Source organism: Gekko japonicus, unplaced genomic scaffold, assembly GCF_001447785.1.
Source record: "Gekko japonicus isolate JY-2015 unplaced genomic scaffold, Gekko_japonicus_V1.1 scaffold1441, whole genome shotgun sequence".
Taxonomy (NCBI): Eukaryota; Metazoa; Chordata; class Lepidosauria; order Squamata; family Gekkonidae; genus Gekko; species Gekko japonicus.
This window is the reverse complement of record NW_015169217.1, coordinates 448,066-467,026: the sequence shown is the minus strand read 5'-3', so window position 1 is coordinate 467,026 and position 18,961 is coordinate 448,066. Positions and strand designations below refer to the sequence as shown.

General features: G+C 42.4%; 2 protein-coding genes across 2 annotated transcripts in view; one reads left to right on the top strand and one right to left on the bottom strand.

Moving 5' to 3' along the window:
• Positions 1 to 679: 679 nt before the first annotated feature.
• On the bottom strand, positions 680 to 16,138 carry DIMT1 (DIM1 dimethyladenosine transferase 1 homolog). The gene is made up of 12 exons (XM_015416385.1): positions 16,022 to 16,138; positions 12,124 to 12,197; positions 9,658 to 9,744; positions 7,935 to 7,996; positions 7,754 to 7,847; positions 7,594 to 7,643; positions 5,814 to 5,937; positions 5,605 to 5,697; positions 4,386 to 4,450; positions 3,077 to 3,140; positions 2,849 to 2,955; positions 680 to 1,069 (listed from the first exon to the last, which is right to left on the bottom strand). The coding sequence occupies exons 1-12, from the start codon at positions 16,092 to 16,094 to the stop codon at positions 1,027 to 1,029; spliced, it is 936 nt and encodes a 311-aa protein (XP_015271871.1). The 5' UTR covers positions 16,095 to 16,138; the 3' UTR covers positions 680 to 1,026.
• Positions 16,139 to 17,308: 1,170 nt separating this feature from the next.
• IPO11 (importin 11) overlaps positions 17,309 to 18,961 on the top strand; it is a 107,682-nt gene continuing 106,029 nt past the window's right edge. Inside the window, exon 1 of the mRNA XM_015416384.1 lies at positions 17,309 to 17,416. The gene's annotated coding sequence lies outside the window, so the exon portion shown is untranslated. The remainder of the gene's footprint in view (positions 17,417 to 18,961) is intronic.

Sequence of the window (18,961 nt, the reverse complement as noted above, 5' to 3'; positions counted from 1 at the left end):
TTCTTCATACCTCATCACTTGGCCTGCAGCTCTGGGTGCGGTCCTGGATGGCCATAGGGATCGTTTGCATGTGGGGAGGGTACAGACATTCCTCTGTTGGGGCTTGGTAGTGTCTGCCCAGCACTGCACTGCTGGCTCTCCAGTCCACCCATGTGGGTTTTCCTCTGCACCGCCCTCCCAGCCCATGGGGCCTTGCAGTGAGAACATACCAACTCGGAGCTTACCAGTTGCTGCCCTTTATAAAGTTTGCATCTCCGGTGCCCAGCATTATGTTTTATGGCACATATGACTCGGCTGACAAAGTGACATTAATATCAGATCTAGCCCTCATAACAAATGAGTTCGACACCCCTGCTCTACAGTATACCAATTTTGTAACTGCTAAGTTGATCACAACTAATTTGTCCTACTAATTTCAATGGGATTTAAGAGCAAGTATAAACTGCTCAGTTATATTCAGTCTTTTTGTGCAAAACAGTATCAATGAATAGCCTTTGTACTTCCACTGCATCTTTAGAGCACATTCTATATACCTGCTTTTGCAAGGTTTAAAGCTACAGCTGAAGTTTTTTTTTAAAGATGGCATCTTTATTCAAAACCAATACAGCTTGAAAACTTTATAACTTAGTTCTCATTACACAAATAGGATATACATAGAATACATAATCAAAAAAATCTGAAGACTTAATTGAGAAAATCTATGAGGTCTTTGGTAAGGGAACTGGGCTTGAAAGTTACAGGGTTAGCACACGTTTAGTGCTCAATACCACCATAATTGTATTAAGGATCTCTGTGTTGGCCTCTATTGGAAGCAGCAAACAGTATGACAAAAACCTGTCATCAATGGTTTATATTCTTTTTCACCACACTGTCACTGTGATCGTTATTTCTCTTCCATCTTCTGACAGCTCCATGTAATTGAAAGTAGCAGGCTACACCACAGATTAGTTTACACTCAACATGAGTGAAATTGCAATACCATCTTTATACATGTAAATCAGTTCATCCCAGCAAAAGTGATTTCCTTTATGAGAAGTGGATGCCTTCTGCATTGAAGCCATGCAGAACTCTGAAAAACAAAACATTCAGCCTTAAAGATTATATTTCATGGGGGGGGGGGTTTGCTCCTTCAAGTGGGTCTCCACCTTCATCTCTTAGCTTTCCATGATGGAAATGAAAAAAGGCATTTTTTTTTTAAAAAAGTCCCAAATGGTTCCTCCCTGCTTCCAAGACTGCAAACAGATAACCTTAAACCACCCATTGTATAGCCTCACATGCTCTTCCTTCCAGTACTGGGTCACTGGTTACAGCTGTCAGCCTAGCTAAATTGTACTGTTGTACAAACGTAAGTACTGAGAGGATTTAAACTACTTAGGAAACTGGTTCTTTTAAACATGAAAAGAAGGCAGGAACCACTCAGAGTTTGTCTTGTATGCTTAGAGCCTGGAAGGGACTGTTTTCCTGCACTGAATACTGTGCAACCTAAATCAGTGGGCCCACCTAATTGGCTGCAATCCTGGCACAAGCCAGGCAGCATCCTATATACAGCCAGCAGCATAAAGACCAGCACATAAGGGCAGAGAAGGACATGACTCCCTGCTAAGAGTAATGTATTGCCATCAGTCATTGAGCTGAGCCTTCAGAACATCCCCAACTGTAACACACCACATCATGGTATCATAATTAAACAATGTTGCTGCAATGCTGTAAACCATGGGCAAGGTCTGCTGCCAATCATGTTGCTGCATCTTGGCAACACTTTAAAGAGCTGCCCAAGTACAGCTCCTAGATAGCATCATCACGACCGTGTGGCAACACTTAACCACTGCACCACCTCATCCCTTATAGATGCTGTTTGGGAGAGGCATAGGAAAAAACTGCAGCCCTTCTCTCCCTCAGGAGCACCGTTCACAACTGAAATTGAGAAGCATCAGTAACACTACATTGCCTTCTGTGAAAAGTGAGTTGTGCAACATCTTTTAGAAGCCCTTCTCCAAATAAACAGTGGCTGTATCCACTTGTCACTGGATGTTGTGCTGTTGTTGCACTACAGCAGTCATTCACAACTGGACTTTCCCATGCATACAAACCAATCCAGTTGCAATGATTCCTACAGGACAATAAAGGCACTACAGCAATATTCCACGACATGTGCATGCAGCCCCTATTTATTATGACGGATTCCAAAAATTGATGGGCTGAAGCTCCCTTAAAAGCTCTATCTAACAAGTAATGAGCCTTGTGTAGCTATACTGATGGCTTTTCACCTGGACTCCATACATCATCATGCATTGGTTCATACAGCAATATGTGGAAATGAACCTTGGGATTATTAATTCTCCCACATCGTAGGGCTGGGAAAGTCTTTTGTCTGACACCTAGGAGTAGATGCCAGTTTGACTAGACAGTGCTGAGCTACAGGAACTGATGCATTTGAAGGTCCCTTCCTAAACTTGCATTGCATGTAATTCCAGGACCCAAGGACATAAAAATGCCTGTGTGACAAGGCCTCATTCACACATTCCACTTGTGGAAGAAAACCAGTGGATCTATTTCATGAACACAACATTCTCAGATACATATTTTTGCATATGAGCATATTCATGGTTCAACAGTTAAAACACTGGTACTCTATGTGAACTAACCACATCTGTTATCTCTAACATCACACACACCCTAGGTAGAGTTTCCCCCCCAAAAAATATGGTCAAAGCCACCAATTGACAATGAATACTGTTGTAACATACACAGATGTTCTCACTTATTTTTGCTATCATGATTTTAAAGATTGAACTTCTCTTTAACAAACATACAAAGTACTTAAGCACAAAAAAATGCTTGGTTTTACCTGATGAAGTCATCGATATCCATTATGCGGGCACGTTTTTCTGAATAACCAGTGTCACGTAAGATTCCTTGTATTAGATTCCCAATATTGAAATTTTCAGGAATTTTCTGTCCGTGTAAAGCAAAAAGAAATGCAGCATATACTGTTAGCAAGACTAAAACACTGACACTTTCATAAACGTTTGTTTCACCATTACCCCCTTCCCAAGAGGAACTTTGAAATATTTACCAAGTTATTTTGTGAGCAGTGAATTCTGTAATTCTGTTCCAGCAGTCGCTTCACAGCATTTGAGCTGAAGTAAGGTTAACAAAAAAAAAAAAGGAAAGGTAACTATATAGGCTCCCCCCCACGCAAGTGTAAAAGTAGAATTCTCCTGGTGGTCTGAATTAGTTCCGCCTGAAGTCTATGGCAAAGGCAGAAGAACTAGAAAGCTACTGGAAAGACGACCACCATCCTTGTTCAGAATCAACTCATTGCCTGATCATTTGTCTATCATTAGTAACAGTAATAGCTCTGACCTGGATGGACCAGGCTAGCTCGGTGTCACCAGATCCCAGAAGCTGAGCCCGCGTGCGGGGAGGGCGGGGTAAAAATGCTTAAATAAATACATAAAAAATAAATAAATAAGCAGGATCAGCCCTGATTACTACTTGGATGGAAATCACTAAGGAAAGTCCAGGGTTGCTACACAAGGCAGGCAATGGTAAGCTATCTCTTGCCTTGAAAACCATATGAGCTGTGGCTCAACTAGCACTTTTCACCAGTAACAGTAATGCCAAAACTATAGCGTATTGGAGGAACACAAGGAAAACTGCTACAGGAGAAAAGGAGCACTGGCTCTTAGTCACAGGTCTGGTCTATTCCTGGGACTTTCTAGATCTACTTTGTATTCTCAGTGGAGGCAACAGAAGTACTAGGATGTCATTTGCTACCCTATATACCAAATTAGCAGCTTGCCTGCTCACAGATGTACTATCAGTTTTCATGGACTTTTGCCAGAAATTCACAGGGAACTACTAAGTATCAGTGTCTAAAAGATAAAGGAGAAGATGGAGACAGTGTAACAAGCCTCTTGATTTGCTTTCAGGAAAAGCACAGTACCCTTTCTCGTTGCCTCCACTCCAAAAGGAACTGGAGAAATGGAAAAGCAAGAGAGCAGCAGTCATGCAGAAACAGCCAGGAACTAAGAACCTGCGGCTGCTCTCTAGTATACAGTTCTATAAGAAACCCCAACAGCTTCTTGGTTGGACTTGGTGATCTTAGGGCAGAGGCTCAATCGTTTGTCTTAGCAATGACTGGTGTGCTCATCAGTCAGGCTCACCATCTTCTCCTTCCATCACCTTATCCTAATTCATCACAAGAACTATTAGCAGCTTCACATAGTACCTGGTCCATGGTGCGTGTATGCACGTGCACACAGGTCCTTAAATGTCTAGGCAATTAAACCCACCCTAGCCCATCTGCGGTAGTCAGCGTAACAAACAATCCAGCTAAAAGAAAAAGGTAAAGTAAGGAAATCAAACTCTGAGTAACTTACTTAAAAACTGCTGAGAGTGTTTTGTTTTTCCTGACAAAGACTATTCTGAGTAGACCGTCCCACTCCTGAAAATATATTTTAAAAGATTTAAACAGCATTCCTGATAATTTAGAATAGCATTTCCCCTACTCAGCCCCTTACTTCCCAGCAAATATCCCCACAGGTATCCTTTTACTTTGGGGCTCTTGCCTCTCATTCAGTTTCACCTGCTCCTCCTTCCTCCTTCAGGCTCTTCTAAACTGTCCCTTCATCAACCTGAAACTTATCCATGTATTTGTTTTCTGCTTCTCCAGGATGTTGATGTGCCACCACATCTAAAACACTTTCCCGCTTATAGGAGATGCCACTCTATAGGAAGTCCTGCTCAGTCTTTACAGTTTCCACCCCAATAATCAAGAACACAGCCTCAGACGCCATCATTGCAAGCCATCAAAGCATATTTTTGCTCACATGTATGCCCTAGATTTAGGGGTTTATCTATTTCCTCCATTCAGCTGGACTTTTACAGAACCCATGAAAGGCACACTTTGACCCTCCTCAACCCAAATGCAATATGTTAAGAGCTCAATTTCAAACCTCAGGCCTGATTATTAAAGCAAAAACATATTGGACTGGACTCTGCACAGAATTTCCTCGGGAACAATGAAATGATGGTGGCTCACCAGTTCCCCCCACACCCTGCATCCCAAAACACCCTTCTGAAATGTTGTTCCTGGGCAATGGGGGACACCAGGAATATCTTGGGGTGGGACTAAATTGTCTCCCACAGGAAGAGGGGATTTCAGAAAATGTCCATTTCCCCACCCCTGTGCCCATGGAAATTTTAGGCAAATTCCAAGCCATTATTCTATAACCTGATTAAAAACAACAAAAAGCTAAAGGCTAAGCACTGAACTATTACCTAAATGAATTTATTGCCTTAGGAAGGCATAGTTTCTAATCCTTCTCATTAAAAGCTAAATAATCACTTCCTGAACCTTGATGTTATCATGGTGTAAAGTATTGGTTGGTCAGCTTAAAAAAAAAAAAAAAAAAAAAGCTCACCACAGTTAGAAACAGCTCCCATTGCTACTAGACTATATTTTATATAGTCTATATTTTATAGATGTCTTGTGAAGGATACATGCAACAAAGGCTCACACTTGGGGAGCGGTGGGCTTTGCACACTAGCGATGTCAGTATTTTCCATGGATTTTCTATCAATATGAATGACTCGCACCTGGAAATTGATGGGTGGCGGTGGGTTCTTTGGTTCTATCCTTACAACACTGGATTCAACTTTGGGCGGCGGCTTAAAATTATTTCTTCCAACCTGTTGTTATCATACAGATAAGACAAAGAACTTATTTACATCCCTCCAAGAACTCCTCCCAAGTCTCTGATCTGGATTTCCACATGCCCACTTTAGTCATCTACTTTTCCACTTACTTTCATCAGATGATCAACACGGGCTAATAACTGAGTATTAACAGAAAGCCTGCAGTACTGGGGAGAGCCTGGCCTGGCAACCAGACGAAGAGCAAACTCTTTCTGAAACATAAGTACTGCACACCTGGAAGTTAAAAAAAATGGGATTCAGACACTAAGTCATACATATTTAGATTAGGGACTTACCTGGAAAAGCCAAAGGGTGATAGATGATTATTTTTATGGTGTATGCCACCTCGCGGACTTATGTTGAGAGGTCATTTATAGATACCGGCGTGTAGTGTCCCATTCTGCTTAGCAAAGCTGGGAGCTTTACTCCAAGTCAAAAGTCTGTTCTGTGGGAGACTCACTTTAGCTCAAGAAAGGTTTCTGACTTTTCTGAGTGGAGTGGTACCACACATGCCACTGTTATTAGTAATACCAAAAAACCCACTCAAAATAAACAAATGTAAAACACAAGTAAAAACAAACAACATCTACAGTAAAAGCAGCAGTAAAACAATCTGTTTTCTAATGCCTGGGTCTGAACCCATGACAGGAAAGAGATCAAAGATGACAACAAATAAGCTGGCACACCATTTTGTGAGCCTGGAAGGCTGAATTTTTCTTATATCTAGGGGGGGGGGCTTATGACAACAAGAAGAGTAACTTTACTCTTAAATTTAACCCACTGAAGTTGCCTGGGGGTAGATTCAGGACAGAGAACAGTATGTCTTCTCATACTGTACAGTCAACTTAGGAAATTCATTTCCACAAAGCGTGACAATGTCTTTTGTGTATCTGTTTTAAACAAAATCATGGGAGACTTATTTAATGCCTTACAATGCCATCCCAAGCACTTACACCTTCCTAAGTCCACTGAAGTCAATGAACTTAGAAAGGTGTTACTCTGCTTATGGCTTCACCGATATGCTTCTGCCTGGCTAAACAGTTTACAGCTTTAGTTCTTTAGCCCAATGAATATCCTGCAGATGCAAAGAATGGGAGCGGCATAATACAAATCCACATGATGGTATCAGCATTGAAAGTCACCCCGCTTAATAGGATGTGGATGGATATAAAGAGGCAGTAGCCAACATTAAATGCAATAGGAGCTTCAAAGAGTCCCCACAGAGTATTTTTCTAAACAGTCTTTGAACTTCACCTCTGAAATTTATGCACTCACTACATTCAAGCCCATGCAAAGACATATTCAATTTACTGTGCTTTCCAGATGGCAAATATTTTGCTTATTGGCTTGAGGATATTATTAGAGATTTACATGTGTTAGATGTCTACAAGATGTTTGCATCACTAACAATGCAATCCTAAATAGGTCTGCTCAGAATTCTACCAAAGTTTACTCAGTGAGGCTTGCTCCCAGGAAAGACGTCTTAGGACCGCAATGTTTCTTTGGTCATTTTTTTCTCCACACAGAACTGTTAAAGAGATTAAGGGGAAGCACCTAAATGCACCTTAATAAAGATATGTAGATTAAATTTAATTTAAAAATCAACTGATGGGGAACAGCAGCAAAAAGTAAAGGTTTGGTGAACACCCTTTGATCTCAGAGCTTCAGCTACTCAGATTACAAAGCTTAGTTCTTTACATTTCATGAATAAGCAGCTATTTTTAGGAGAGCCCTAATCATGCAGTTCTGCCTACCACCCCCACTCTTATCTCATAACTGCAAATTCTCAATATGAAATTCTACCTGCTTTCTAAATCAGCCGGCTGCTAATATCCCCATTTAACAATTACTTGTAAAACTAAAATATACTGTACATTGTCTTCTTCCTACCTGAAGAAAGGCCGGTGTAGCAACAGCTTGAAAATAAAAGGTGACGAAATCTGGGGGTGGGTGGGAAGAAGAACAAGTGTGATGGTTATCCAAAACATATAATAGAACAAGCCAGAAGGTGCATTGACTATTCATTCCAATAGGACTGTTTTGCACTTACTTGATAAGGCAAGTTAGCCACACAAGCATCAAAAAAGGGCAGGTCAGATTTCAATACATCTCCAATCTTTATTTCGAGCTTGCTAGCCAAAGGTCTGGAACAGAAATACCATTATCTCACTAACTCAATTCCAACAGAGTTTATGGCCTATACAAACATTAGTACTTTTATGAGTACTTACGTGCCCTGGACTCTCTTCTGGAGTTCACCAACCAGCTTTACATCCAGCTCACAAGCAATGACCTGAAAAACAATAATGTACAATCAATTTGTATATGGTTCATATACAATGAACTAGTGGACTGGCTTAAAAGTCAACACAGATGTATTTATATCCCATGCTCTTCTTTTTAAAAGAAGATAGCTTAAAACTACAGAAGAATTAAAACACACACACACACAGCCCTTAAGTTGCTTTGTACAAAGGCTAATTGGTTACAGTAAGAAGTCAGACGGGTAAGGTTAGTCTGTCCTAAACTGGTGGGAGGGAGGCTTAGGCTCAGAAGCATATACTCTAAAGTGCACACTCCTGCAGTCCAATTCTGTCCCCAAAAGGGTTCTTTAAAATCCAAAGAAAAAAACTCCATTGCTTAGTAAAGGATCACTGGGGCGGTAGTGTGGGTGTATGGGAAATGGCGTTGAAGTATTTTACACATCTCAACAACTCTTTAAATTGTGAGGTAGGAACCCACTGCAATTTAATGGACTGGGTGGGGGGAGAGAAAAAGGAGGGGGGAGGAGAGAAAAAAGGAGATTGCTTTGAGAACACAAGTCCTCAAGTGTGCATTCAACTGAGCCCAACTATCCTCTCTCCATAGGCATAGAAGGACTGGCCACACTGCATTGCTCTGAGCAGAATGCATGCTCATATACAAGCCCATGAGCAGTGTTCATTCTTTGTAATAAAGTCACCATACGACACCTAACCTAGTGTTTGAGGCACTTCAGAATTATTCTATACCTGCCTTCAACAGGATGCAGATTTACATGCGCATTCAAGCCAAGTCTGCTGCTCTTGATTCAGAAAGCGATATATGGCAGAAGGCTCTTACTGTGCCTAGATTTTCTTAGGTGGGTCTTGGGTTTAGAATCCATCAAATCCTTCTTCATCTCTTTTGCAATAAAAATGCATCAAACATAAGTGCTGATGAGAGCACTCTCCTGTTGTCAGATTCAGCGTGTTATGCCCAAAAGAGGATTTTGTTAGGGAACAAAGGGAAGAAGAGAGAAAGAGGGAAGAAGCAAGGATCTATAGGTCAGAGGGCAAGACATGGAAGTATGTGGTGAGCTGAGCAAAAACATCTTGAGATCAAAGATGATGAGGGGCATTTGAATCACTGCCTCTCAAATAATGGGTGGGAAGTCACAGTATTGGGGAAGTGGGGTGGGGGGGGGGACAGGAGAGAAGGACTGATCCAGTTATTCCGGCCAACAGAAAGGTCTAAGTGAGCCATCCATATATTCTATAGCATTTTTAAATGAGAAATCTTAAGAAGCAATTTTCCATACACCATTAAAAACTGGACAATTCCTGCTTTTCTAGAAATCTTCTTGGATATACCCACAGAACTCTTATATGGAGCTACAATTCAAATGCTTTAGAAGTATTTTGAACAGTATGTCATGTTCCTGGAATTGATGTAGACATAAAAGAAACATGGAAAATGTGTTGTAAGTGACCTTAAAAACCTCAAGAGGTTTTCATGCAGAAACAAGTTAAGAGCACTACTGGGGGGGGGGGGGGGGGGGGAGGAAAGGGATGGTTTCACACAGCACTTCTGCCTTCCCATTTGGTCATCTGATGTTTTGGTAATTTTAATCTCTTCCTAATTCCTTGAAGTGCAAGGGTGATCAACCAAGTTCCTCTACCCCCCAGGGAGAGGAAGAGAGAAGCAAGTATTTACCTTTTTTACTTTTTCTAACATTTTCACTGTCATGTTGCCCGTGCCAGGACCAACTTCTAGAACAACATCTGTTGGACGCAATGCAGCCTAAAAATTAACAGATTGGAATTACATACACATTCATGCTAGAAAATCCTATGTAATGTATGTATTTACCATACAGCATTAGGGGCTATGACAAGATGGAATTCTGATCAGGATTCATTAAGGAAATATACCCACATAGGCAGAAAATTGGAATCAATAGCTGGCGCTTCACTTTCTGTTTGTGGCACAGTAGCTCCCAAATAACAAAGGGACAAGCGTTTTTTAAATGCTTCGACAACATATATGTTTTTTAAATGAATGTTTTAAAACATAAACTTATTACTAAACAGTTTTGTGTTCATGCTATAGGCAAGGACAATATTTTCCATTTATTCATTAGTTATGCTATTTATTAGTTACGCTATTAGTTACTGTAATGATTCCTTGCTTTACTGTGTATGTGTTCCTTTAAATGTTTGAATGGAGTGCAGTGTTAGTAGAGTAGAGAGATTGAGAGAGACAAGTGTGTTGTGACTGGTGGAGGACGGAGAGTGTGGGAGGAGTTTTTGGAGTGAATCTGTGTGTGTCTTGAAGTCAGTTCGAGTGAATCTGAGTTATGGAGAGGTCAGATTTAGAGTGAGTCAATCAGTGAGTGAGCTGACAGAGTCTGTATGGAAACTTAAAGAGTTCCGAGTTCAGTATATACGGCTTTAAGAGTTTAAGTGTGAAGGAGCTATGAGAAGGGTCTGTGAGACTCTAAAGTTATGAAAAAGAGTCAATAGTACAAAGAGCTTAGCCAGTGTGGCTGCCTATGTAAGAGATTTCTGTCAGAGTGGGATCTTAATGCCCCTATACAAATCAATGGTGAGACCTCATTTGGAATACTGTGTGCAGTTCTGGGCACCACACCTTAAAAAGGATATTATAGCTTTGGAAAAAATGCAGAAAAGGGCAACTCGAATGATAAAAGGGTTGGAACACTTTCCCTATGAGGAAAGGTTAAAGCGCTTAGGGCTCTTTAGCTTGGAGAAAAGACGACTGAGGGGTGACATGATCGAGGTTTATAAGATTATGCATGGGAAAGAGCAGGTAAAGAAAGAGGTACTTTTCTCCCTTTCTCACAATACAAGAACTCGTGGGCACTCCATGAAACTGCAGAGCGGTCGGGTTAGAACGGATAAAAGGAAGTACTTCTTCACCCAAAGAGTGATTAACACATGGAATTCACTGCCACAGGAAGTGGTGGGTGCTACAAGCATGGATGGCTTCAAAAGGGAATTAGATAAGCATATGGAGCAGAGGTCCATCAGTGGATATTAGCCACAAGGTATAGCTAGGGGCTCTGGGTCAAGTGATGCTCTGTCTTCTTGGTGCTTGGGGGGGGGTTCAACAGTGGGAGGGCTTCTAATGTCCTGGCCCCACTGCTGGACCTCCTGATGGCACTGGTATTTCTGGCCACTGTGTGACACAGAGTGTTGGACTGGATGGGCCTTTGTTCTTATGTTCTTATAATGTCAAAAGACTGTATGTGATACCTTGCCAGTTTATTTACCAGTTCCTTTCCCCCAATACAGTTACAGTTAACCAGCAACTTATTTTTTGTTCCTTAATCAAAAAATTATATTTTGTTTAAATTTAACCCAGAATTCAGTTCAATCCTTCCTCAGGGCCACATAGACCTTTGAAAGCCCAGACCCTGGGTCACATTACCAACAGCAGAAACAGAGAGAAGATTTGGAATTTCTTAAAATTCCTGGTGGCAGCAGAAACTACCCAGTTTATTACGCAAAGAATAATTTTAAAGTGGAAACAGTCCCTCCAAATACGCAGTGCGCCACAGTTACACTATTTATTTTTGCCTCTCAAAATTTTGTGTTACTTCAAATAGTCAAATGCTAATTAGAATTTTGCATTGATTCAGGTGGGTAGCTGTGTTCATCTAAAGCCACAGAACAAAATTCAAGTTCAGTGGCACCTTTAAGACCAACAAAGTTTTATTCAAGGAATAAGCTTTCACTTGCACTTCAAAAAGTAGGCGTGCACATGAGAGCATATGCCTTGAATAAAATTTTGTTGGTCTTAAAGGTGCCACTAGATTCAAATTTTGTTCTCGAGTTTTGGTTAGGACTCCCAAATCTCGCCAAATCATGGCGGAGGATCCGCATGTCTTTGCAGAATCCATGCAAAGGACCAGGACGCTACGTGTCGCTCTAGCAATGGGGCTGTTTGGAGCCCCCGTTGCCAGAGCAACACATAGCATTAATCCTGACGACGGCGGATGCAACGCATCTCACTGTCCCCACGGCAAAGATTCTGCAAAGACACACGATCCCCCGCCGTGACTTGGCAACCCTAACAGTTTTGTATATAGACCATTTTACACCCTTAAAAACAAAACAAAATCTGCTTAGTTTTTTTGAAGTTACTATTATCACCTACCTTTTCTACAATGCTGGTCACAATGAGAGGATTTTTCAAAATATGCTGACCGAGTCCAGTGTTGAACCTGATGCCTACAGGAAACACAAAACCATAATATAAGAAAACTGCATTGCTAAGATTTACTAAATGCTTTCTTGAGAAAAAGTCCCAGTAAAGTCAGTGAGACTTCCTCCCAAATAGCCATGTATAGGATTGGGCTATCACACTGTCTGATTAAGCCACTGGGTGGCTTTTCAAGAAGCTCTTTGAGCATGGGATGAAAGCCTTGTCTAAGATGTCTATGTGAGGATCTGGTATCGTAACCATATAAAATCCCCTCAGAATCAACAGACTATTTCTATTTTCCACAGGATGGTAAAATAAGGCTATTCATTTCTGAAGAAAGTTGTAGCATCTTCAAGATGGATATATTTGATTCTTTATTTAAAATTAAAATATACCTAAACTGAAAATATGCATTTTTATGTGTGTTTTTTACATATTACATATATAAGGCCAGAGACTAGTCATAATTTCTTCAATTTAACGTGCAACTCCTTTGATCAGATAAGAAACAGCATTTCGTGCCTGACATTTTCATTATTTAATACTGGAATAGGATGAAAAGGATATCACTGTCTTCTTAAATTTTTTAATCAGAAGGTATTTTCCCTTCCCATAGATGTTTATACAAAATTAATTTACTCATTAAAATTGTATTCCAAACTCTACATATCCATCTAATATATTTATCATGCCATCCCTTTTCCTCCATAAAGCTCATGGATTTCCTTTCCCCATTTTGTTCCTACAACAACTCTCTGAGGCAGGCAAGGCTGCGTGTGACTAGCTCAGAGTCACCCAGCAAACTTTATAACAGTGTTAGGATTTGAATCTAGGACTTTCAGGTCCTTGTCCGACACTAACTACTATATGACTCTGGCTTGCCATCAATTCAAGGTAAGCATTCTTGATTCCAACATCTGGTCACTATGATCCTAGCTGAAATCTAAAAGGCGTTTAGCAAATAGTTGTGCTCCTGTAACACAGACCCCAGAAGATGCCTTTAAAAAAAGCATTATCCAGGGCTCTTTTTGTAGCAGGAACTCCTTTGCATATAAGGCGACACACCACTAATGTAGCCAATCCTCCAAGAACCTACAGTAACCCCTGTAAGAAAAGCTCTGCAAGCACTTGGAGGATTGGCTACATTACGGGTGTGTTGCCTAATATGGAAAGGAGTTCCTGCTACAAAAAGAGCCCTGGCTGGAACTATAAAAGACTGGGAATCCAAGTGATACACATTTCCCCCAATAAATCTGTACCACTGTACAATGCCACCTATCATAAACATGCCTCTGGTCACCCCCCCCCCCCAAAAAAGTAAGAGCCGCTTAAAATAAGACCATAGGCTCTAATCTAAAACAACTAGCATTATCTTTCCTTCCTAGTCATAAGATTTCTTTGAACTGGGAAATTAAAAAAAAACCTTCTCAAACAGTGTTCTTTCCCTTCAGAATTGAGAAAAGCACTGGGCAGAAGACAGATTTATTGAAGCATGATTTCTAAGCAAGAGCCTGTTCCACTTAAAATAAGATCATAAGCCAGTGCTGCGTCAGCTGCATTGGTTGCCAGTTGAATACTGAGTCAGGCTTAAGGTTATGCTATTAACCTTTAAGGCCCTATGCGACCAGGGACCAGCATACGTGTGGGACCATCTCTTCTTGTACGTGCCCCGAAGACCCTTGTGCTCTTCAGACCAGCACCAGTTAACAGTACCCAGCCCGAAAGACATCTGCCTCAACCATGGCCTTCTCAGCCCTGGCGGAATATGCTCCCGACAGAGATCAGGGCCCTGTGGGATTTACTGCAATTCCGCAGGGTTTGTAAAATGGAGCTGTTCCACCATTATTGATAATGTTTAATGAACTGTTTTAATTACCCTAATCACGGTTTTATTGCTGAGTGGCATGTTGTGAGCCACCCTGAGCCTGCTTGTGGGGTAGGGCAGGATAAAAATCCCAAAAATAAACAAATGAATAATAACCTACAAAGGTTTACAGTATAATAAACCAATCACTGCTTACAGTACCATGCACCTCTTTCTCCCCCCCCCACCCCTTCCCCTGTTTTGCACAGTCTGAAGGAGCACATTTTGAGACAGGCAGGGCTGTCAGGCTGCAATCCAAAGCACATCTTTTTTTTTTTAAATACTGGCACAGCATGAGAGGCTGCCTACCCTGTCTCCGACCCCATTCTTTCATGGATCACAGTACTCACCCTCCTCTCCCATCTGCTACAGGACATAACTAAAGCCCTTTCAGACAGCAAAGAATGAAGGAGATTGAGTGATTGAAAAAAATCATATATGAAGAAAGACTGTATCTCAGTAACAAAGCATGAACTTTGCAATGCACAGAAAGGTCCAACTAGCATCTCTTCCAGTGAAAGATTTCTGGCTGCAGGGTTGAGAAAGGTCACTGCTCCAGAGATGCACTGCCAGTCAAAGTAGACTGGGATAGCTGGACCGATGGCTTTCTCACAATAGAAGAACTCATGGGCACTCCATGAAATAGCTGAGCGGTCGGGTTAGAACGGATAAAAGGAAGTACTTCTTCACCCAAAGAGTGATTAACACTTGGAATTCACTGCCACAGGAAGTGGTGGCGGCTACAAGCATGGACGGCTTCAAAAGGGAATTAGATAAGCATATGGAGCAGAGGTCCATCAGTGGCTATTAGCCACAAGGTATAGATAGGGACTCTGGGGCAAGTGATGCTCTGTCATCTTGGTGCTTGGGGGGGGGTCAACAGTGGGAGGGCTTCTAATGTCCTGGCCCCACTGGTGGACCTCCTGATGGCACCTGGTATTTCTGGCCACTGTGTGATACAGAGTGTTGGACTGGATGGGCCTTTGGCCTGATCCAACATTGGCATCTCTTATGTTCTTATGATGGCATAGCTGTCACTGTCATATCTTTTCTTTCTAACTAGAGTGCTACTGTTAAAAAGTAGGTTGGCAGTTTGACTTGGTGATTTCTGGGCAGAGGCTGAATGCTTTGTCTCAGCAACAACTGCTGTGTGGAATCAAATGCTCAGCAGCCAAGTTCCCCATCTTCTCCTTCCATCCCCTTCTCCTAATACGTCACTAGATTCAACTGTCAAGACTTCAGCAAGCATACTTTTCTTATTGATGCTTCTCGTGGTGTAACACCAACTCCTGTGAGGTTATGGACTGTTATGACAGTACAGACAGAGAAGCAGAGAAAGTTGGCAGAAGGAGATTAGAAAAAGCCTGCTCTCAACTATAACTACCAAAGGATTAGCTGTGATGGTCTATTGCAATGACAAACAGACTGACCAACCCAGGGACTGCTTGAGATATGAAGGCCCAGATGAGGTAGTCCTGCCCCTCAAACAAAACCAGACCTTCCTATTTCAGCTTGTGTCATTTTACAGACTAATAGATTCATTGTGATGGAAACTTTTCAACCATCGGATAAGCAGCACTTCAGTCTGACCAAGTATAGCCAAGCAAGGTCTTCATGCATCTGATGACTCTAGTACACGAAAACATCTGCCATAATAAATCTGTTCCTCTTTAAAGTGCAACAGGATTCTGTCTTGATTTATCTACAGTTGAGAACTTTGCGGCAGCTGCTAAAATCCCTACCTGTCGAGGCCGAGATAGGGCAGAACGGCTGGCTATAGGAGTCAGGAAGGGCTCAGAAATCTTGCACAGAGTTTTGTGTCATTTTTCTTAATCCTGATAAATAGCTTGTGCTTCGTCTTCTGATCTTGGACCAGCACGGCTGGACATAACTTTTGCCGGCTCCGGGGAAGAGCCACGGACTGCCCTGCCTTTTAAGCCTGTCCTCACCCAGGAATCTCCTTCTCACTACCAAGTAAAGACCCACCTGGTCCTGATCCCGCTCCTTTTGTTTCATGGCGCTGCTGCCGCGACCGCGGTTTCGTCTTCACCTTCGGCATGCTAGTTATGGGTGCTCCAGAAACACGCTTGCCGCACAGCTAGGGATCCGCGACGAAGCAGCAGCAGTGGTCGTGAACTCCCTCGCTTGCAAGGGATGCCGGGACAAGTAGTTTCCCTGTCTATTCGCCAAACGCAGTGAAAACGTTTTATGACTGCAACTCCCATAAAGCATTTCAATCAAAAACGACTGTCATTCGTAATTCTAACTCTTGCGCAGAAGGAAATAGTCATACAGGCAGCGCTTGCGGAATGTAGTTGTCGCATGCGCACTCTCACGCAGGAACTGGAGCTAAGTTCCATAGAGATGAAAAAGGTGTGAAGTGAAACGCAAACGAAACCTCCAGTAAAAAAAAAAGAAAGAAAGAAAGCCGCTTTCGGCCATGTTACTCCAGAGATACAAAGTGGCGTCGCGGTGTGTTTTGACGTCTCTTGTGAATTGTACATTGTAACAATTACATAGTATCTTTTATTAAGACCAACTAAAACCGCCAAGCGGCACCGAGTTCTCCAGAACTCCTGATCGTCTATGTTAGTAAAGTTAGAGATAATGTTAGGTGGTGCTGTACGTACAAATACAAATATGTGCGCGACCTGCTTTTTGCTATGCCTTGCATGTGCTAGCCTTTCCAGTTTCTTTCCATCGCAAAGTAGACCTAAAAAGTGACGCTGATACATAGCTAAGCTTGGCTATTAGTAAAATAACGGTTTGGCTCCGTGCAAAGTAGACTGTGCGCGGTGCTGGCAGATTGCTTTTCCCCTTTCAAATAGGCAGCCGTGTTAGTCTAAAGCAACAAAATGAAACGGGGAATTTAAAGGTACTTTGGAGACTAATAGAATTTACGCGAGTACAGGCTTTTGTGAGTGAGAAAAAGAAAGGCAAATAATCTCCACTGCATCCCCTCATCACAAGACAGCAGCTTTCCTTCGATAATATATTTTTGAGTTAGTGTGGGGGAAATAAAGTATCTCGAAACTGCCAAACTAGGTTATCACCTTGTTAGTTCCTGAGAAACAAAATAAAGGACAAATATTTCCCCGTCTCCTGTTTCCTTCCGCGTGCCCGGAGAATAAGGGCAGGCCGCCTTTCTCTTGTCCCTCCCCCCCCCCCGGTTGCTAAGGCGACTAGAAGCGTTCTGAGGTGTCGCGGAGAGGAGACCACGATAGGAGGAAGAGGAGGGCGAGTTTCTATGACGTCACTCGGTTGCGCCGCGCCGCCGCGCTAGGGTGTGCTGGTCCCGACTAAGTGGCGCGAGCTTCGGAATAAGTGCGACCCGCGTGCGCGAGGGCCGGTAACCGCGGGGAAAGACTCCCTCCCCTCACAGTGAGTGCCACAGAGAGGAAGCGGACCTGAGCCAAGAGCGGGTGGAGGCCTGAGAGAGAAGGCGGTGGAGGCGGCAACAGCTGGTAGGGCCGCTCGTCTGGAACGGGCGATGAGCCCGGAGCAGCTGCCGTTGTCTCCAAGCTGGGAATAAGCTATAGGTGTCTTTGCCTCCCGCCGGGTGGAGAGATAATAACTTTAGGGTGACGTTCACAAAGGCTCAGCGTCCACGTTCCACCTGAGGGTTGAGGTCTTTGTGTGTGGTTAAGTTGATGAGGTTTATGAAGAGTGGCTGGTGGGACTGGAAGGGGTTGTGTGACTCAGAGCTGGGCTGGATGTGAGGAGTAGGTGCCACGCCGCCAGCGAGGAGTGGGGTGGCCGTGGCAGTCAGAATCTTGTGGCTTATGCACCTATCAGCTCTTAAGAGATCTCCCCCCATCTTTTCTTTCCCTCATCACATAAGCAGAGCTCTTCCTTGCCTCTGGTACCTCTATCTTTCTAAACAAGTAAATATATGGACTTAAGCACTGAACCTTAAAAATAACACAACTTCTTGCATTTATGCTGCATGTTCTCTGGCATTGCTGCAAGGCATGAGGAAAAAGTAGTCATAGAACCAACTTTTTCTAGCAGTTTCTCTATGTCAGATTGACCAACTCCCTCCCACATCCAGTTTTGTCCATGGATGCGAACAGCAACAAAAATAACATGTTCCTGAAGAACTCCCTATTTCTTGTACATCTCCTATGACGAACCAAACCATCCTAAGCCCTGTCAATATTATTTTCTGCCTATCTGAGTCTTGACAAAAGTTCCAAGTACAGTCCCACAAACTCTTCTCATCACCCTAAGTCTTTTGTCCCACATTTCTGACTTCCTAGCTACTGTTCTGAAAATGGACAAAAGCCAGAACCCTTTAACTCTTTACTGTTCTTTGCAATTCATACTGTATGCTTCCTCCTAATAAACTGTAAGGTCCAGAAGCTGTATTTGGAGCCATTTGCTGCCACATAGAAGATATGTTAATACAGCAAAGGAGTCAAATGTGTTTTCTACATAGGAATATTCCAAAAAATTCTGCTGAAAGAGTTTTGGGATGTTCCAGTTTAGAGGTTTGGGCTGCATGTTAATCACATCACCCAAGGCACATGAGATGATGCGTCTCCCTTTCAGTCTAAAAGAGCATGTGGGACAAGTGGGATTGCTAGTAGCTTTGTGGTGCCTGCAGTTCTGCCCATTATTTTCTAAAGGTTTAAACCAACCTTCTTCTCTGGTGTTGCAAATATTAAGGCTAGTATGTAGTTTGCACAGGTCTGGTGTACTTGAAACACTTTTAGCATAAATCTCTTTGTTTTTTTCATATCTTTTGTGTAGAAGACTCCTTTGGGGGGAAAGTTGTTCAGAATATTGTTTGGTAAATGTGATCTTGCACCTAGAGGAAAAAATATACTTTTAACAATTAGCTGGCTGATTTCAATCCACGTGCACCTCAGTAAATTCAAGATGCGATCTACATATGGATATGAAAGTCTTCATTGTGTCTTTGAA

Coding starts and splice junctions, on each gene's coding strand:
- DIMT1 (XM_015416385.1), bottom strand. CDS start 16,094: ATGCCGAAGGTGAAGACGAAACCGCGGTCGCGGCAGCAGCGCCATGAA. Junction 9,745..12,123: donor TGACCAGCATTGTAGAAAAG/GTAGGTGATAAT, acceptor GTTAATTTTTAG/GCTGCATTGCGTCCAACAGA. Junction 5,938..7,593: donor CTACACCGGCCTTTCTTCAG/GTAGGAAGAAGA, acceptor TTTAACTTCCAG/GTGTGCAGTACTTATGTTTC.